The sequence below is a fragment of the Coenobita brevimanus genome, chromosome 21 (assembly GCF_032717465.1).
Source record: "Coenobita brevimanus isolate Jiangsu-jjx chromosome 21, ASM3271746v2, whole genome shotgun sequence".
Lineage (NCBI taxonomy): Eukaryota > Metazoa > Arthropoda > Malacostraca > Decapoda > Coenobitidae > Coenobita > Coenobita brevimanus.
In genome coordinates this window covers 19,865,079-19,879,215 of record NC_136974.1, presented here as the reverse complement: position 1 = coordinate 19,879,215, position 14,137 = coordinate 19,865,079, and the positions used below count along the sequence as shown (strand labels likewise).

The 14,137-nt window shown below is 42.8% G+C and overlaps 1 protein-coding gene across 1 annotated transcript in view; it reads right to left on the bottom strand.

Moving 5' to 3' along the window:
- Window positions 1-9,289, bottom strand: part of LOC145392115 (neural-cadherin-like) — a 134,563-nt gene extending 125,274 nt beyond the window's left edge. Inside the window, exons 1-3 of the mRNA XM_080266568.1 lie at window positions 9,286-9,289; window positions 8,852-9,041; window positions 8,477-8,631 (exon numbers count right to left, since the gene is read on the bottom strand). Coding sequence (XP_080122694.1) covers window positions 8,477-8,631; window positions 8,852-9,041; window positions 9,286-9,289 — 349 coding nt within the window. The remainder of the gene's footprint in view (window positions 1-8,476; window positions 8,632-8,851; window positions 9,042-9,285) is intronic.
- Between the last annotated feature and the right edge of the window lie 4,848 nt (window positions 9,290-14,137).

Below are 14,137 nucleotides of genomic sequence, written 5' to 3'. Positions count from 1 at the left end.
CTTATGGTGCACAACAGGGTTATCAAGTTTGTAATCTTCTGCGAGGCTTCTTACATTCTATGCATAGATCTTCATGGATTTCAGATTGTTTAATATTCCAGTCTCTAACTTGCCAACACAGTGCCTACTCACTTTTGGTGGCACACTGCCCATAAGCACAGGAGGCAGTGCGGTTGGACCTTTAATAGATGATGATCCAACAGGAATGCCCATCAAATCATTTGCAATGGAAGTCATGTTTGGTTGGGAGGATTGTGGCAAATAATCTCACCTCCCTGCCACATAGTTTCTGGTGAGATGTAATTTTTGTGCCACCTTATTCATTACATTCGGTGGAGCCCTATATATCTATAGGGGGCCCCATGGTCTGCACTATCTAAGACGGTACCTCGTATATCTACAAGGCCTTCCTCTATCTGCCACCCAGGGACACACCAGGTAGCAGTAAGATCCTGCCCTGGAAAAAGGCCAGACAGGAGGTGGAGAGATCAGATAGAGAAATTTTCAGGGAAAACGTGGCAAAGTAATCCCTTTATTATCCGGATGCCCAATAACCGGACACCCCACTACCCAGACATTTTGGGCCCAGGCCTTAGGAACCCAAAAGTGGCCAAAAAATGAAATAAATAAACAAAATCTAATTTTTTTCCACCCATAATTTGAACTTGGTGCATGGCACGAACCAGCTGTGTTTTGCCGCGTAGTTCCACCGATGTCTGGCAGGGCGACGCTACCTCCTCCTCATTTCCCGCTCATCCATCATCGTGAGTGCACGCTCATCATGGCTGCCTACATGCTTGCTTTTGTGGTGGTGCCCTACCTCTTGCAGGCCCTGTTGTTCCTCTGCTGCACCTACCTCATGTGTGTGATGATGGCACCGCTGCTCAAGAAGAGGAAATGAGTGGTTTTGACTCTGGAGAAGAAGAGGGAGATATTGAAGAAGGTGGATGCGGGAGGGTCGATATTACGCATCCTCTGTGAATTCAATCTGGCCCGCTCTACCTTGTTTGATATTAACCTTCCCCATCCCGACCGATTTTCCACCACTGACTCCCCCCAATCCCGACCAATTTTGGAAAAAAAAAATTTTTGGCTCAAACCTCCGCTTTTGGTGAGAAACATCGAAAATTCATAGAGAAATCGCTCACCTGAGGTTTAAAATACTCGATACAGGTAGCAGTTCCCCTTATCGTACTGGGTTTTCTATCAGGCTGGTGCAAAAGAAAACAGGTTCTGTGGGAGGGTAACTATTCCACACTACTCATAAACGGTATTTATTTATTTATTTATTTGGTATGAATTTATATGTAGTATGAGAGTATAATGGTTTTAACACAGTAATACAGGCAATATAAGCATTGTTTCACTCACCAAACACATCAACATACCTGACCTTTTTTGGCAACATTACCTGATCATCTTTTCTGACTGTTTCTTCCTCTAATGCTACATAAACTTTGTCCTCCGCATTGTCATCAATTGGGGAATCACTCTGGCCCTGAATTTTGTATCGTGGCATGAGTTATCTTTACTGACCTGGTCACTGGTAACAGGTGAACTGCCGAGACAATTGCGTGCAGGGGGGGGGGGCGAGGTTATGCAGGGTAAGGCATTGTCCCAGCCTGGCACCTTGTAGAGGAAGGTGTCCCATGTTTACGTACCGACAATCACGCGCGAAAATTGTGCAAATTTGGGACCTTGCAATTGATACACATTTATATACGTCAATGGGACTGACAGTGACAAAACGTGTGGCGGTATGTATACGTCAACGGGATGCGGCGGGTTAAGAAATCCCGGGACAAGCTCACACAGGACATGGCTGACTTCACATCGAAGACCAAATGCAACGTGAAGGGGTAAGTTATGTTCACTCCCTAGTTTGCAGAAATCGACTGCTCCATGCTGATTTGGTACCAACAACAACGTGCTGCTTATATTCTGGTGTGTGGTACAAAGTTGAAGGCTACTGCCGAGAAGTTCACAAGGTTACACGACACCCTAGACTTCAAGGCATCCAAGGGTTGGCTCTTCGCTCTCAAGTTACGGCATGGCCTTACCAACTGTAAGGCCCATGGCGAAGCTCTGGACACCAACGAGGAGGGAGTAGAGGAGTTTAAAAAGAAAATGAAGGGCCTGGTCGACATTGAGGGACTCACTCTTGGTCAAGTCTACAACGCTGATGAACCTTGTCTATTCTATCACTCGATGCCAATAACCACTCTAGGCAAGGAGACGGAGAAGCGTGTACCTGGCAGCAAGCTTGCAAAGCAGCAGATATTTGCTTTGTGTTGTACCAATGCTAACGGCATGCACCGGCTCAAGCCTGTTATTCTTGGTCGTGCAAAGCAGCCTTGGTGTCTTCGTGGGGTGATGGATGTCTTTCCTGTCATTTGGTACTATTCTGTGAAGGCTTGGTTTACAGCCAGGATCTTCAAAGACTGGTTTCACCAGCTCTTTGTTAAGGAGGTCATCCATTACCAGACGAAGACACTGGGAATCCCATGCAACCAGATAAAGGTCCTCCTTCTGGGACCTGCACATCTGTCTGACAAGGAGTTGGTGGTTGAGAAAGGCCGCATTAGGTGCATGTTTCTGCCACCTAATACGACTACTGTCATCCAACCAATGGGCCAAGGAGTGATCATGGCAACAAAGAAGCTGTACCACTGGTAGTTCCTGGACGAGGTGATGGTTGTTCTCGAGGACGATGGCAAGCGCAGGGAGGGATGGGACACGTGAGGCCAGCGGACTTTGGAAAACCTTTGCAACTACAACATCAAGTCAGCCATCTACAACTGGGCCAGTGCATGGAAGGAAGTCTCTGTCAAGACTCTGGAAAGTGGTTGGTCTTGTCTGCTTTTTGGAGCCGATGTGGTGCATGACTTTCCGGGTTTTAATGCGGATGACTTCTGTGCATGTCTTTGTGCGGCTGACAACGACGTTGATGTGGACGAAGTGCGTGAGTGGTTGGATGATGATGATGAGGGCAATCCTGGGTACCAGATCATGTCTGATATCGAGATTGCATCATCGGCTGCCAGTACAAGTGCCCAGCTGGAAGATTCCGGTGAGGACAGCAACGATGATGAGGCCTCCTCTCAGCGTGTCACTACTCCAGCCATCCCCAAGCTAAGCACACTCTGGGAGCATGTTGAGTTTGTTCTCGACTACCTAGAACACCCGGACTGTGACAGGGAGATGGGGCTCTTAGGACTTCTGGAGGAAGTGCATGCTTTCAGGCAACACATCATCAATCGCCAGAATCGCTGTTCCTTATGTCAATCAACCATTGACAGTTTCTTCAGGCCAGTGACCCCTGCCATGCCCAGCCCTGGCTCCACACTGCTGCCTCCCCAAGACAGGCCTTCCACCTCCGAGCCACAGCCCAGCACATCAGCCACGGTGGAGTTGCCACTGGATGTGAGTTTGCACCTGTCTTCAGAGTCGTCTGCAGTGGGTAGTCCATCACCACGTCCCAGCGACCTGCAACACCGACTGTACTCTCTGACTCTGACAGTGAATACAACAGCAAAAACTCGCCACTAGACCACATGGGAATTTACAGTGTTGTGCAGTGTAAAGAATATGATGTACAGTGTTAAGAAATTAGAATTCAGAGTGCAAAGGCTTCAGTGCAGAGTGCAACAGTGGTGAGTCAAGTACAGTAGAGCGCAAGTGAGAAAAGAATGCACAGTGTTAAGAAATTAGAATTCAGAGTGCAATGGCTCCAGTGCAGAGTGCAGCAGTGATGAGAGTCAACTACAGTAGAGCACAAGTGAGAAAAGAATGCGCAATGTTAAGAAATTAGAAATCAGAGTGCAAATGATTATGTGCAGTGCAACACTGCATTACTGTAGGTGCTTCAGGTGCACCTTATTACTGTCAAAGTCTGAGAGAAGGCGGGTTATTCATCGTGATGACCACGGACTTGTTGTAAGTACCCTGAATACTGCTAAATATTTTCCATACTCACTTATAAATCCTCATTCTCTGGTTCCTTTTCATTTATTTCATGCTTTCTGTTGTTTATTTGTGTGAATAGGGCCTTAAATAGGTGCTATGCATGTCCAGTAGGAAGTTATGTAGGTGGTTTTCTGAGAGGTTGAGTTAGGGTCCATAAGTACTAGTCCAGCTGGCAGGGTCCCAGTATCCGGTCAAACCCACTTTCCCGACATGCCTTTGGCTGTGTTATGTCGGATATTGGAGGGATTAATAATAATAATAATAATAATAATAATAAAACAGTAGATGAGTTTTGTTCCTCAAAAGCAGCAGCTATTCAAAACTTCTCAAGCAATCTAAACCTCGAAACAACATGAATCAGTTCATTCACTAGCACTTTAAATTTCCAAATACCATCAAAGCAATCAGTTCATAAGTAGTGCTAGGTCAGAACAGTAGTTAAAAACAGCTAGAATATACTTAATGGACCATCAATTTCACCAGTATGATGGTGTCAGTTCCAGCAACAATGAATGAGGACACTATAAACCTCGAAACATGAATCAGTTCATTCACTAGCACTTTAAATTTCCAAATACCATCAAAGCAATCAGTTCACAAGTAGTGCTAGGTCAGAACAGTAGTTAAAAACAGTTAGAATATACTTAATGGACCATCAATTTCACCAGTATGATGAGCTCAGTTCCAGGAACAATGAATGAGAATACTACGTTTAGTTTGGCAGTACACAGAAATAAAGTAAATGAATTAAAAATTACATATAAAAAAAAAAGATGGTACTAACTGAAATGAACAGCATTTGCAAAAGTCTTAATTTTCACCTCATATATTCTCCATTACTTATTCTCATACTTCCATACGCACTCTATCTCCCACAACCTCTCTTACAACGGCATCATTTACAAGCCTTCTCTGGACTGCAGTATTCTCTGATCCAATAATCGCAAAACTACTCACAGCACGACCATTCACATCCCCACTCACATTCACAGCTTCTCCATTCACAACCTAACTCACAATTCAATTTTACAATCCACTCACAACTCCACCATTTGCATTCACACTCACAACCCCACCATTTACATCGACATTCACAATGCCAGCATTTACATTCACACTCACGACGCCACCATTCACAACATAGTCCGACTCAACTACTCCATTCATAACCTCACTCACAGCTCCAACATTCACAACTTAACCCTGCCTAGATTTCGTCATTTACTACCTCCACTCTCAATTCCAGCATTTCAACTCCAACTAACAACTCCAATACTCACAGTCCTGCTCCACTCAACTCTACCATTCACAACCAGATCCAGGCAGTATGTGGTGGGAACCATCCTCGACTCACTAGATGTAATGCTGCCTACTGTACGTCTGTCTTGGCCTTTATCATTCTATCTCTGTCTGTCCTCCTGTCTTTCTGTTTCTCCCATTCCTTCTTGAGCCTTTTTACTCATCTTCTCACATCAGTCGGCCCTTCACTGAGTAAAAAGCATATTGGTTTCCTGTAACTCAGGAATCCATTTACAACGTCGGGTGATAGCCATATAACCAGATAATGGGATGATGCGGAGTCTGCTATGGTGACCTTGCTAACTGGGTGGAGTAACGTAAACGCAGCGTCCATCCAAGAACCAAACCTCCACATTTTTCCCCACGTCTCACTGTCTCGAGACATTGTCAGCAACGAAGGAAAGTCTGCTCACTGCACTGGAGGGCCCTGCGGGGGCGACTGCTTGCCTGTGGTTGATGAGATCGCCCGGTCAGACAGACTGGAGTTGAATAACAACAACAACAACCCAACCGACTCAAAACACCATTATTCACACACAACCTCACCATTCACAATTCCTCCCAACAGCACCATTCACAACACTACTCACACCATCAACTGGCAGCTCTACTCACACAACTACAGCACAACCAAATTTCCAGTCCCATATCTGGAATAGGCATTCCTTAATGCTTGTCATTGCCTCCTTACAGACTCTTTTACATAGCTATTAATCCATAACATAGCATTCCACGAGCCAAGTGTCCTTGAAAACTCTCTGAACCATATCTTTCTACCTAATCCAGAGTCCTTCTCACGTCTTTCTTATTTTTACTGGCTCTTCTTTCCTTTCGGTATTTTTTTGTTGGCTCTTTCTCTTCTCTTTTCACCACACGACCGTGCCATCTTAAGCTCACTATACGGATCCTCTCCCCAACACACACCTCAACTGTTCTCTGCGTCATTTACTCACTCCATGCCTCTCTCGGAGTAAAACGCTCATTACCAGTTTAAACATTTTCATTACGCTCATTTCAAGCGTGCCCTCTTCTTTCTTCCTCATGGACTAGGTCTCAAATCCATAAATCAATTTCGGCCTCATCATTAGTATACTGTATATATGGAGAGAGAGAGAGAGAGAGAGAGAGAGAGAGAGAGAGAGAGAGAGAGAGAGAGAGAGAGAGAGACAGACAGACAGACAGACAGACAGACAGACAGACAGACAGAGACAGAGAGAGCCAGCCAGCCAGCCAGACAGACAGACATAGATAGACAGATAAAGATGTATAGATAGATAAATAGATAGACAGACAAATTGATATGGATACATAGGCATATAGATAGATAGATAAATCATTTCCAAACCTATGTGGCAATCTTTTGTCACACCATTCCACATGCCTCCCTCCATTTCTTCCAACTTGCCTTAACTCACCAGACGCCTCCTCACAGCCACCTTTTCTGTTACTCTCGATCCCCGGTATTTGAATTTTAACAACTACTTCATATCCTCACCGCTTACATCTCTGACTTTTATTTAATTTCTCCTTTGCTTACTACTAAGCAGTTCTTACTTTCATGCATTTACCTTGAAACCCCACTCTGCAATCTTTCCTGACACTGCAGCGCCCTTTCCTTGAACTCTTCCACCGATTCTGCAATTATTACAAGACCATCAGCGAACAAACTACGTACCATCTCTCTCCAACTTTGATACCAGCACTTCAGGCACCCATCACAGTGACAGACAATAGAGGACCATGTGCCTATCATCTTGTAGTCCGACTTCCACTCCAAATTACTCTGCATTTCCAGCCTTTGTTCTCACTGCTGTACTTGCACCCCGATATATCTTTTCCACTGCTTTTCTTAAACACTCCTTTTTTCCTCAGACCACTTTCCTTAGCGCCCTATCATAAGAGTTTTCCAGGTAAAAGAAAAAACATTTCATTACCTTCCAAAGCCTTCTACGACTGCCTGATAATAAGAATGGCATCCACCTGCTTTTCCTTTTCATAAACCCATACTGCACACCATTAATTCTGATTCCACTCCTCAGTCTTTCACCTAAAAGTTTCTCCAGTATCTTTACAACATGTACTGCCAACTTGATTACTCTGTAACTTTCACACCTCACTTCACGTACCAGCTCCAGTCACACCACCATTTTACACTCCCACACACATCTACCTCACAGTCCCGCGCATATCATCAGTTCACAACTCCTCTCAGACCTTCAACTCAGAACCCCATGTAAATCTTCTCCTCACTTTCTTATTTGCATCTCCACTTGACAACATTACACATCCACCTCACAAAAAGACTTGCTAAGTATACTTCCCTCACTGATATTTTCCTACTAATTCCACTTAAACTTCACTTAGCCTATATCCAAACCTTCTCACTCTCACCAAGTTCTTTTCACATACCTACAGTTCTGTCTTATAAATCAGCTTATTAAACCTCCTTCCACAACTACACTCAATTCTCTTCCATTTTACTCCCAATCTCCCTCCTGCCACCATTTTCATTCATCCATCACACACAACTTCATTCACACTTCCTCAGCACAACTTTGCTGACGCTTCAGTCACAACCTGAAAAGATCTCTTTCAATAACTCTGCTAGGAGTGTAACTTAAAACATCACTTACTTCACTCTCATTACCTTTCTCACATATTCCATCTTCCACAAACTCCATTCACTAGCCCTCATTCCTCAGCTCCATTCAACATCTCTCTTACTGTAAATTATAATTAAAACTTCAGTCACACGACACAGCCTTCACAGCCATAAGTTATGACCTCATTTATACTTCTCTCTCATATAACCGGAGTTCAAATAAATTCTCCTCCATTGTACTACGAAGTTAAATTAAAGAATCATTCAAAACCGCTCGTTCAGCAACTTAGCTAACAAACTTGCTTCATTTTACAAATCTTCTCTTTAGGCTTTTTCCACAAATCCACTCAGGTCACGTCCTATCTACAGTTATTTTCACAAAAACTCCGGCGTTTCCTTTGTTTTCCAGCTTGTAATATAAGTATGCATGAGGCTTAGCAGAGAAACAACACTGGTTGTCTACATAAATGACCCTAGTAAAGTCGAAAGGCATAAATCTAAACGTTCTTCGTTACCCACCTCAGTCTTACCTTTTCATTTGTAACCCCAGTTTCACAGTCCAGCTCACAAACTCCAACAAACATATTCCACCTGCGAAACTTCACTTACTTGGCCTGGTGTTGTAGCATGTGGAGGCGTGTAGGCATGGTTTCCACGCATCACACTCGTCCACATCCACACAAACCCCTGCTCCACCTCCACCTTCGTCCTCCATCCCGACTCCACCACCACCGCCTCCCTGTAGCTCCCGCCCGTCCCCACATCTGTTGGAATAATAATAGTAATAATAATAATAATAATAATAATAAAACTCCATCTCTTTATCTATTGACAGACTCCTTAATCCCGTAAAGGGCGGCCACAAACAAATAGCCTCCGCTATGTTACAGGGTGCGTTGCCGATAATTATACCATCCTGCTTCCTGGGACTGATAATAATAATAATAATAATAATAATAATAATAATAATAATAGATTACTTACCCGCAGTAGAAAGATCGCCAAGTGTCGACACAGGTTAGGTGAGGAGGGCATGTGACGTTGGTGCAGGCAGGGGGGGTGTCGCACCCCGCGCCTACCCCCACGCCACGCTCTACCACACCCCAGTCGGTCTGGTTCAGGCTCGGCGGCAGGGGCAGAGGGTGGCCAGAGATCTGAAGGTCGCTTAAACAACCTAACACAGAGGGGAAGGAAAGGAGAAAGAGGGAGAGAGAGAGATGGATGATTAATTCAATGTGCAGTACCGGTATCGTACATACGATAAAATAAGAATATGTAAATATATCTTTGTCAACCAAAACCACATAATGGAGGGAATCAACTCACAGTTTATAAGTGAAACGCAACCTACTTCATTTGCCTGTGAGCTGGAATGATAATGATAATAAATAAACACAGGTACAGGTAATCAATATTACCCATGATTACATTACGAAGACTTGAAAGCTGGTCTTTCCCATCTTCGTTTTGGCTTAGGGATGCATAATATCCCACTGCCTACCACTTAAGTGGAGTATCTAGTTTCTCCTACGACACTGGAAGAAGTGACAGGGAGAATGGATATAAATGATTTTGTGTTATATATCATTGTGACGTAAACTGCTTCAATGAGTATTATGAGTATAATTCCTTTACTTGTACCAGTTTTCTTTCTACTTCTGATATATATCCCAAGTGTAATCAAAGACCCATATTCTGAATCTCTCCTGTCTGTGTACAGTGCAAGTCGGGTCGGTACAAAACTATTTCCTGTGTAATATTGTACTGGGTTAGAAATAAGATGAAGGGATAACAAGGGGACCAAAGCGGGGATGGGATCATACAGATGATCTGGATGGGGTCCTAGGAGTTTGTAGGAAGGCCTAGAGGGGACTTGGAGGAGGACCCAAAGGTGACATGAAGGGGAACCAAGCAAGGAATTGTTGGGAGAACAAGAGAGGACATGAAAGTGGACCTACAGGGGACTTTGACAAGGGCCTGGGTGGGGGCATGAATGAGAATCAAGAGGGAACTTGGAGGGGGATCCGGGGTGGACGTGGAGAAGGATAAGGGATGTTGCAAAAGGCTCAGGGCGGGGGAGCAACAGGGGACCTTGAGGAGATATTCAGAGGGATTAAGGGAAACTAGGATGGGGACACATAGGGGATTTGAAGGGATATCAAGGGAAGACTTGGACAGGGAAGTGGATGTGAATTAGATGTAGAAATACATACAAAAAGCTCCCTTCATTGATTAGGACAAATCAGTGTACCCTTAAAACATAAATAACAACTGGAAAGGCTTGTTCTGAGATCTGTAACGATGACAGAACGTGTCTGGGCTCGCTTTATCATTTCTAACTTTGTCATGTGCTGAGCTGGCTGATGATTTTTTTTTTTTACGTGTCCGACTCTGGGCACAGGCTTCAGGGCCTATGCCCAAGTCCCAGTAGTCCTCCTTGGGGCCCAGTAGTCTTACTACATCTCCACATGTCACCACTTCGGCGCTAACACCCACCATCCATATTGAATACATGCTAGGGCTGGCTCATACAGGACTGGTGTACTGGTATTAGTGGGGGTACTTTTATGACATGCCGGCGGGTTATCTTGTAGATCAGAAAAGTCTGCTTTGTAAGAAAATCAAATCCTTAAACTGTTCCCTGCCCCAGCCAGGATTCGAACCTGGGTCAGTTAGGACTGCAGGCCGCCTCTCTACCGATTCTGCCACCGCCTCCCCCAGTACAGTAAACATATATATTCCACTGATGTTACAAGGAAATTATGGACCTGTATTCCCCTTCGTGGCGGATGATTTGAGGGATACAACCGAAAACATGAATACCACAGATTCACCGGTAAAGCTATAAACTAACTAACACTATATATATATATATATATATATATATATATATATATATATATATATATATATATATATATATATATATATATATATATATATAATGGTTTGATGGCAACTGTGCCAGAGCAACAGCCCAAAAATCATTAGCATAACTCTTACTTAAAATCAAAAACATCTGAATCACTCCCAATTTAAATTGCTAGAAATCATGCAAAAGCTGTATTAAATCTATCTAAATCAAACTTTCTTCAAAAGCAAGCATCAAAACTACTTAACAACCCTAATGACAATAGAATATTCTGGTCAACTCTTAATTCTTTCAATAATAACTTTAACAAGTCATCTTCCATTCCCCCACTAAAATCTTCAGATGGCAACATTACAAATGACCCACGTGGGAAAGCAGATATCTTTGCCAGTACCTTTGCCAGAAACTCAACCATAGATGATACCAGCCAGAATATCCCAGTACTTGAACTTGATTCTCCCGAAATTGCCCCACTTAAAATACAAACAAGATACGTAAAATCCATCCTAGACAATATACCTACCAACAAAGCTCCAGGCCCAGATGGAATTCCGCCAATTGTTTTGAAAAAGTGTTCCCCTGAACTTGCCTCTGTCCTAGCTAAATTATTCAGACTATGCATACGTACTTCTTTATTCCCAAATTCATGGAAAGAAGCCAATATCCACCCAGTTCCGAAGAAAGGAAGTTCGTCTGACCCCTCCAATTACAGACCAATAGCTGTCACATCTTCTCTTGGTAAGGTATTTGAAACTTTAATTAATAAGCACACTGTTAAACATCTTGAATCCAACAACTTCATTAGTGATAATCAATATGGTTTTCGCCACGAAAGATCCACCATTGATATACACAATCTCTTAACTCATACCATCCATCAATCAGTTGATCTTTTTGGAAAAACTCACGCAGTGTCTCTTGATCTCTCTAAAGCTTTCGACAGAGTATGGCACCGTTCCCTACTGTCCAAACTCCCTTGCTATGGACTAACGTCTTTTGTTCCTTTGATTTCTTCATATCTTAGTGACAGGAAAATAACAGTAAAAGTAGATGATGTATATTCCAATTTCCACTCAATTAACGCTGGCGTCCCGCAGGGATCAGTTCTGGCGCCAACCCTATTTCTGGTTCATATTAATGATCTCTTATCTGTCACCCACAATCCCATTCACTCATATGAAGATGACTCAACACTAAATAGTTCAATCACACTCAGACATCCATTTACAAAGTCTAATATCTCTACCTCTCAACTCAGTACAGCCATCTCCATAAATCAAGATCTATCTACAATCAGTGAATGGGGACAAAACAACCTTGTCTCTTTTAATGCTAGTAAAACTAAATATATACAGTTTACTAATAAACAGATATTGCCAGATTCGTACATTACCTTCAGTGCTACTAATATTCCCATCTCCAAAAGTATTGAAATTCTTGGCGTCTCACTTAACAGTGCCCTCAGCTGGACCTCTCATGTCAGATCACTTGCTAAAACCGCCTCAAAGAAACTTGGATTATTGTACAGAGTCCGTAACTTCTTCGCCGATGAGCAGTTAGCTATAATTTATAAGAGTCATGTGCGCTCTCAGCTTGAATATTGCTCTCCCTTGTGGAATGGTTGTGGAGAGGTTGCATTAAAACAACTAGACAAAATTCAGAACAAAGCTGTTAGAATCATTAACAATCCTGGCATTACATATAAACTACCTGCCCTGCAAGTAAGAAGGAAATGTTGCCTCCCATGCATTATTTTACAGATATTTTTTTGGCAAATGCTCAGATGAAGTTGCATCCATGGTGCCACCTCTCCATGCCTTCCCTCGTGCTACATGGGCATCTGGTAGCGCTCATGACTTGAATGTCACTCAGCCATATTGCAGAACTTCTGCCTATCAGAATTCTTTCATTCCCCGAACTGCATCTCTCTGGAACTCGCTTCCCCAGAGATGTTTCCCTCCAAATTTCAGCTCACAACTGTTCAAGTCTAACTGTTACAGATATTTTATGAATGGAAAACACCAGTAATCTGGTGTATGGATTACTTTTTTTTTGCTCATTTGCATTTCCTTCCTCCGTTCTCTTATTTATATAAAAAAAAATGTATATATATATATATATATATATATATATATATATATATATATATATATATATATATACAGTATATATATATATATATATATATATATATATATATATATATATATACAGTATATATATATATATATATATATATATATATATATATATATATATATATATATATATATATATATATATACCTATGCTGCTTCCCCTAAGGACAGGGAGGTAGCCGAGACAGGACGACACCCCCCTAATTTACTCATCCACTCAAACGTTCATTCGCATCTTAGCCCCAAAGGGGAGAAGGGACAGACCCTCACTGCACCATGCAGCATGAGGGTCCACTGTGCAGTGCAATCAGTGACATCCGCAGCAGGTCCTGGCAGCAAAGTTGGTTTACCCTTGCCACATCATAATAGACCCATCCCCTTACCCACACCTGACCTGATCAGCTGATCAGACCAAATGCAGGAGAATATCCCCGCAGGGCTGCGTCATCATTTATTCATTCACAATTTCTGTTCATTTACTTCTGTCATGCACAGCCACTCTTCCCTGCTCAACAGACATCCCTCTTGCATGCAGTGCTCACTTCACACTGTCCATCTATCCTATTCATGGTCTTCCTCTCAGCCGTACACCTCTCGCATCAGATCTAGTTATCTTTTCACCAGTCGCCCATTATCCATTCTCTCCATATGCCCAAACCATCGCAACACCCTCTGCTGAACTCGATCAGCCATCTCCCGAACAACTCCAGTTCTCCTTCGCACTTCTTCATTTCTCACTCGATCCATACTCATCACTCCACACATACTCCTCAGACACGTTACCTCCATTACATTCAAACTTTTCCTGTCTGCTATACCTTTATTCCATGTTTCTGCCCCATATAATGCAGTCTGTACCACAACACTCTCATATAGCCTTCTTTTTACATACATTCTAAGCGAACAACATCTAAATACTTTTTTCATTCCTCCCAGCGCCTTTCCTACTTCAATCATTCTAAACTTCACTTCTGCATCTATTCTTCCATCCACAGCAACATGTGACCCAAAATACTTAAAACACTCTACCTCCTCAAGCAACTCACCATTCAAAACTATATTCATCCCCCTACCATCTTCCGACCTTGTACACTTCATCACTTTACTCTTATTCTCATTTACTTTCAAGTTCCTCCTTTCACACACCCATCCAATCTCCTCCACCAACTGTCTCAATCTCTCCTCTGAATCAGCCACCAGTACAGTATCATCTCCAAACAGCAGCTGCTTCAGATTCCACACTCTACCACCAACATTCAC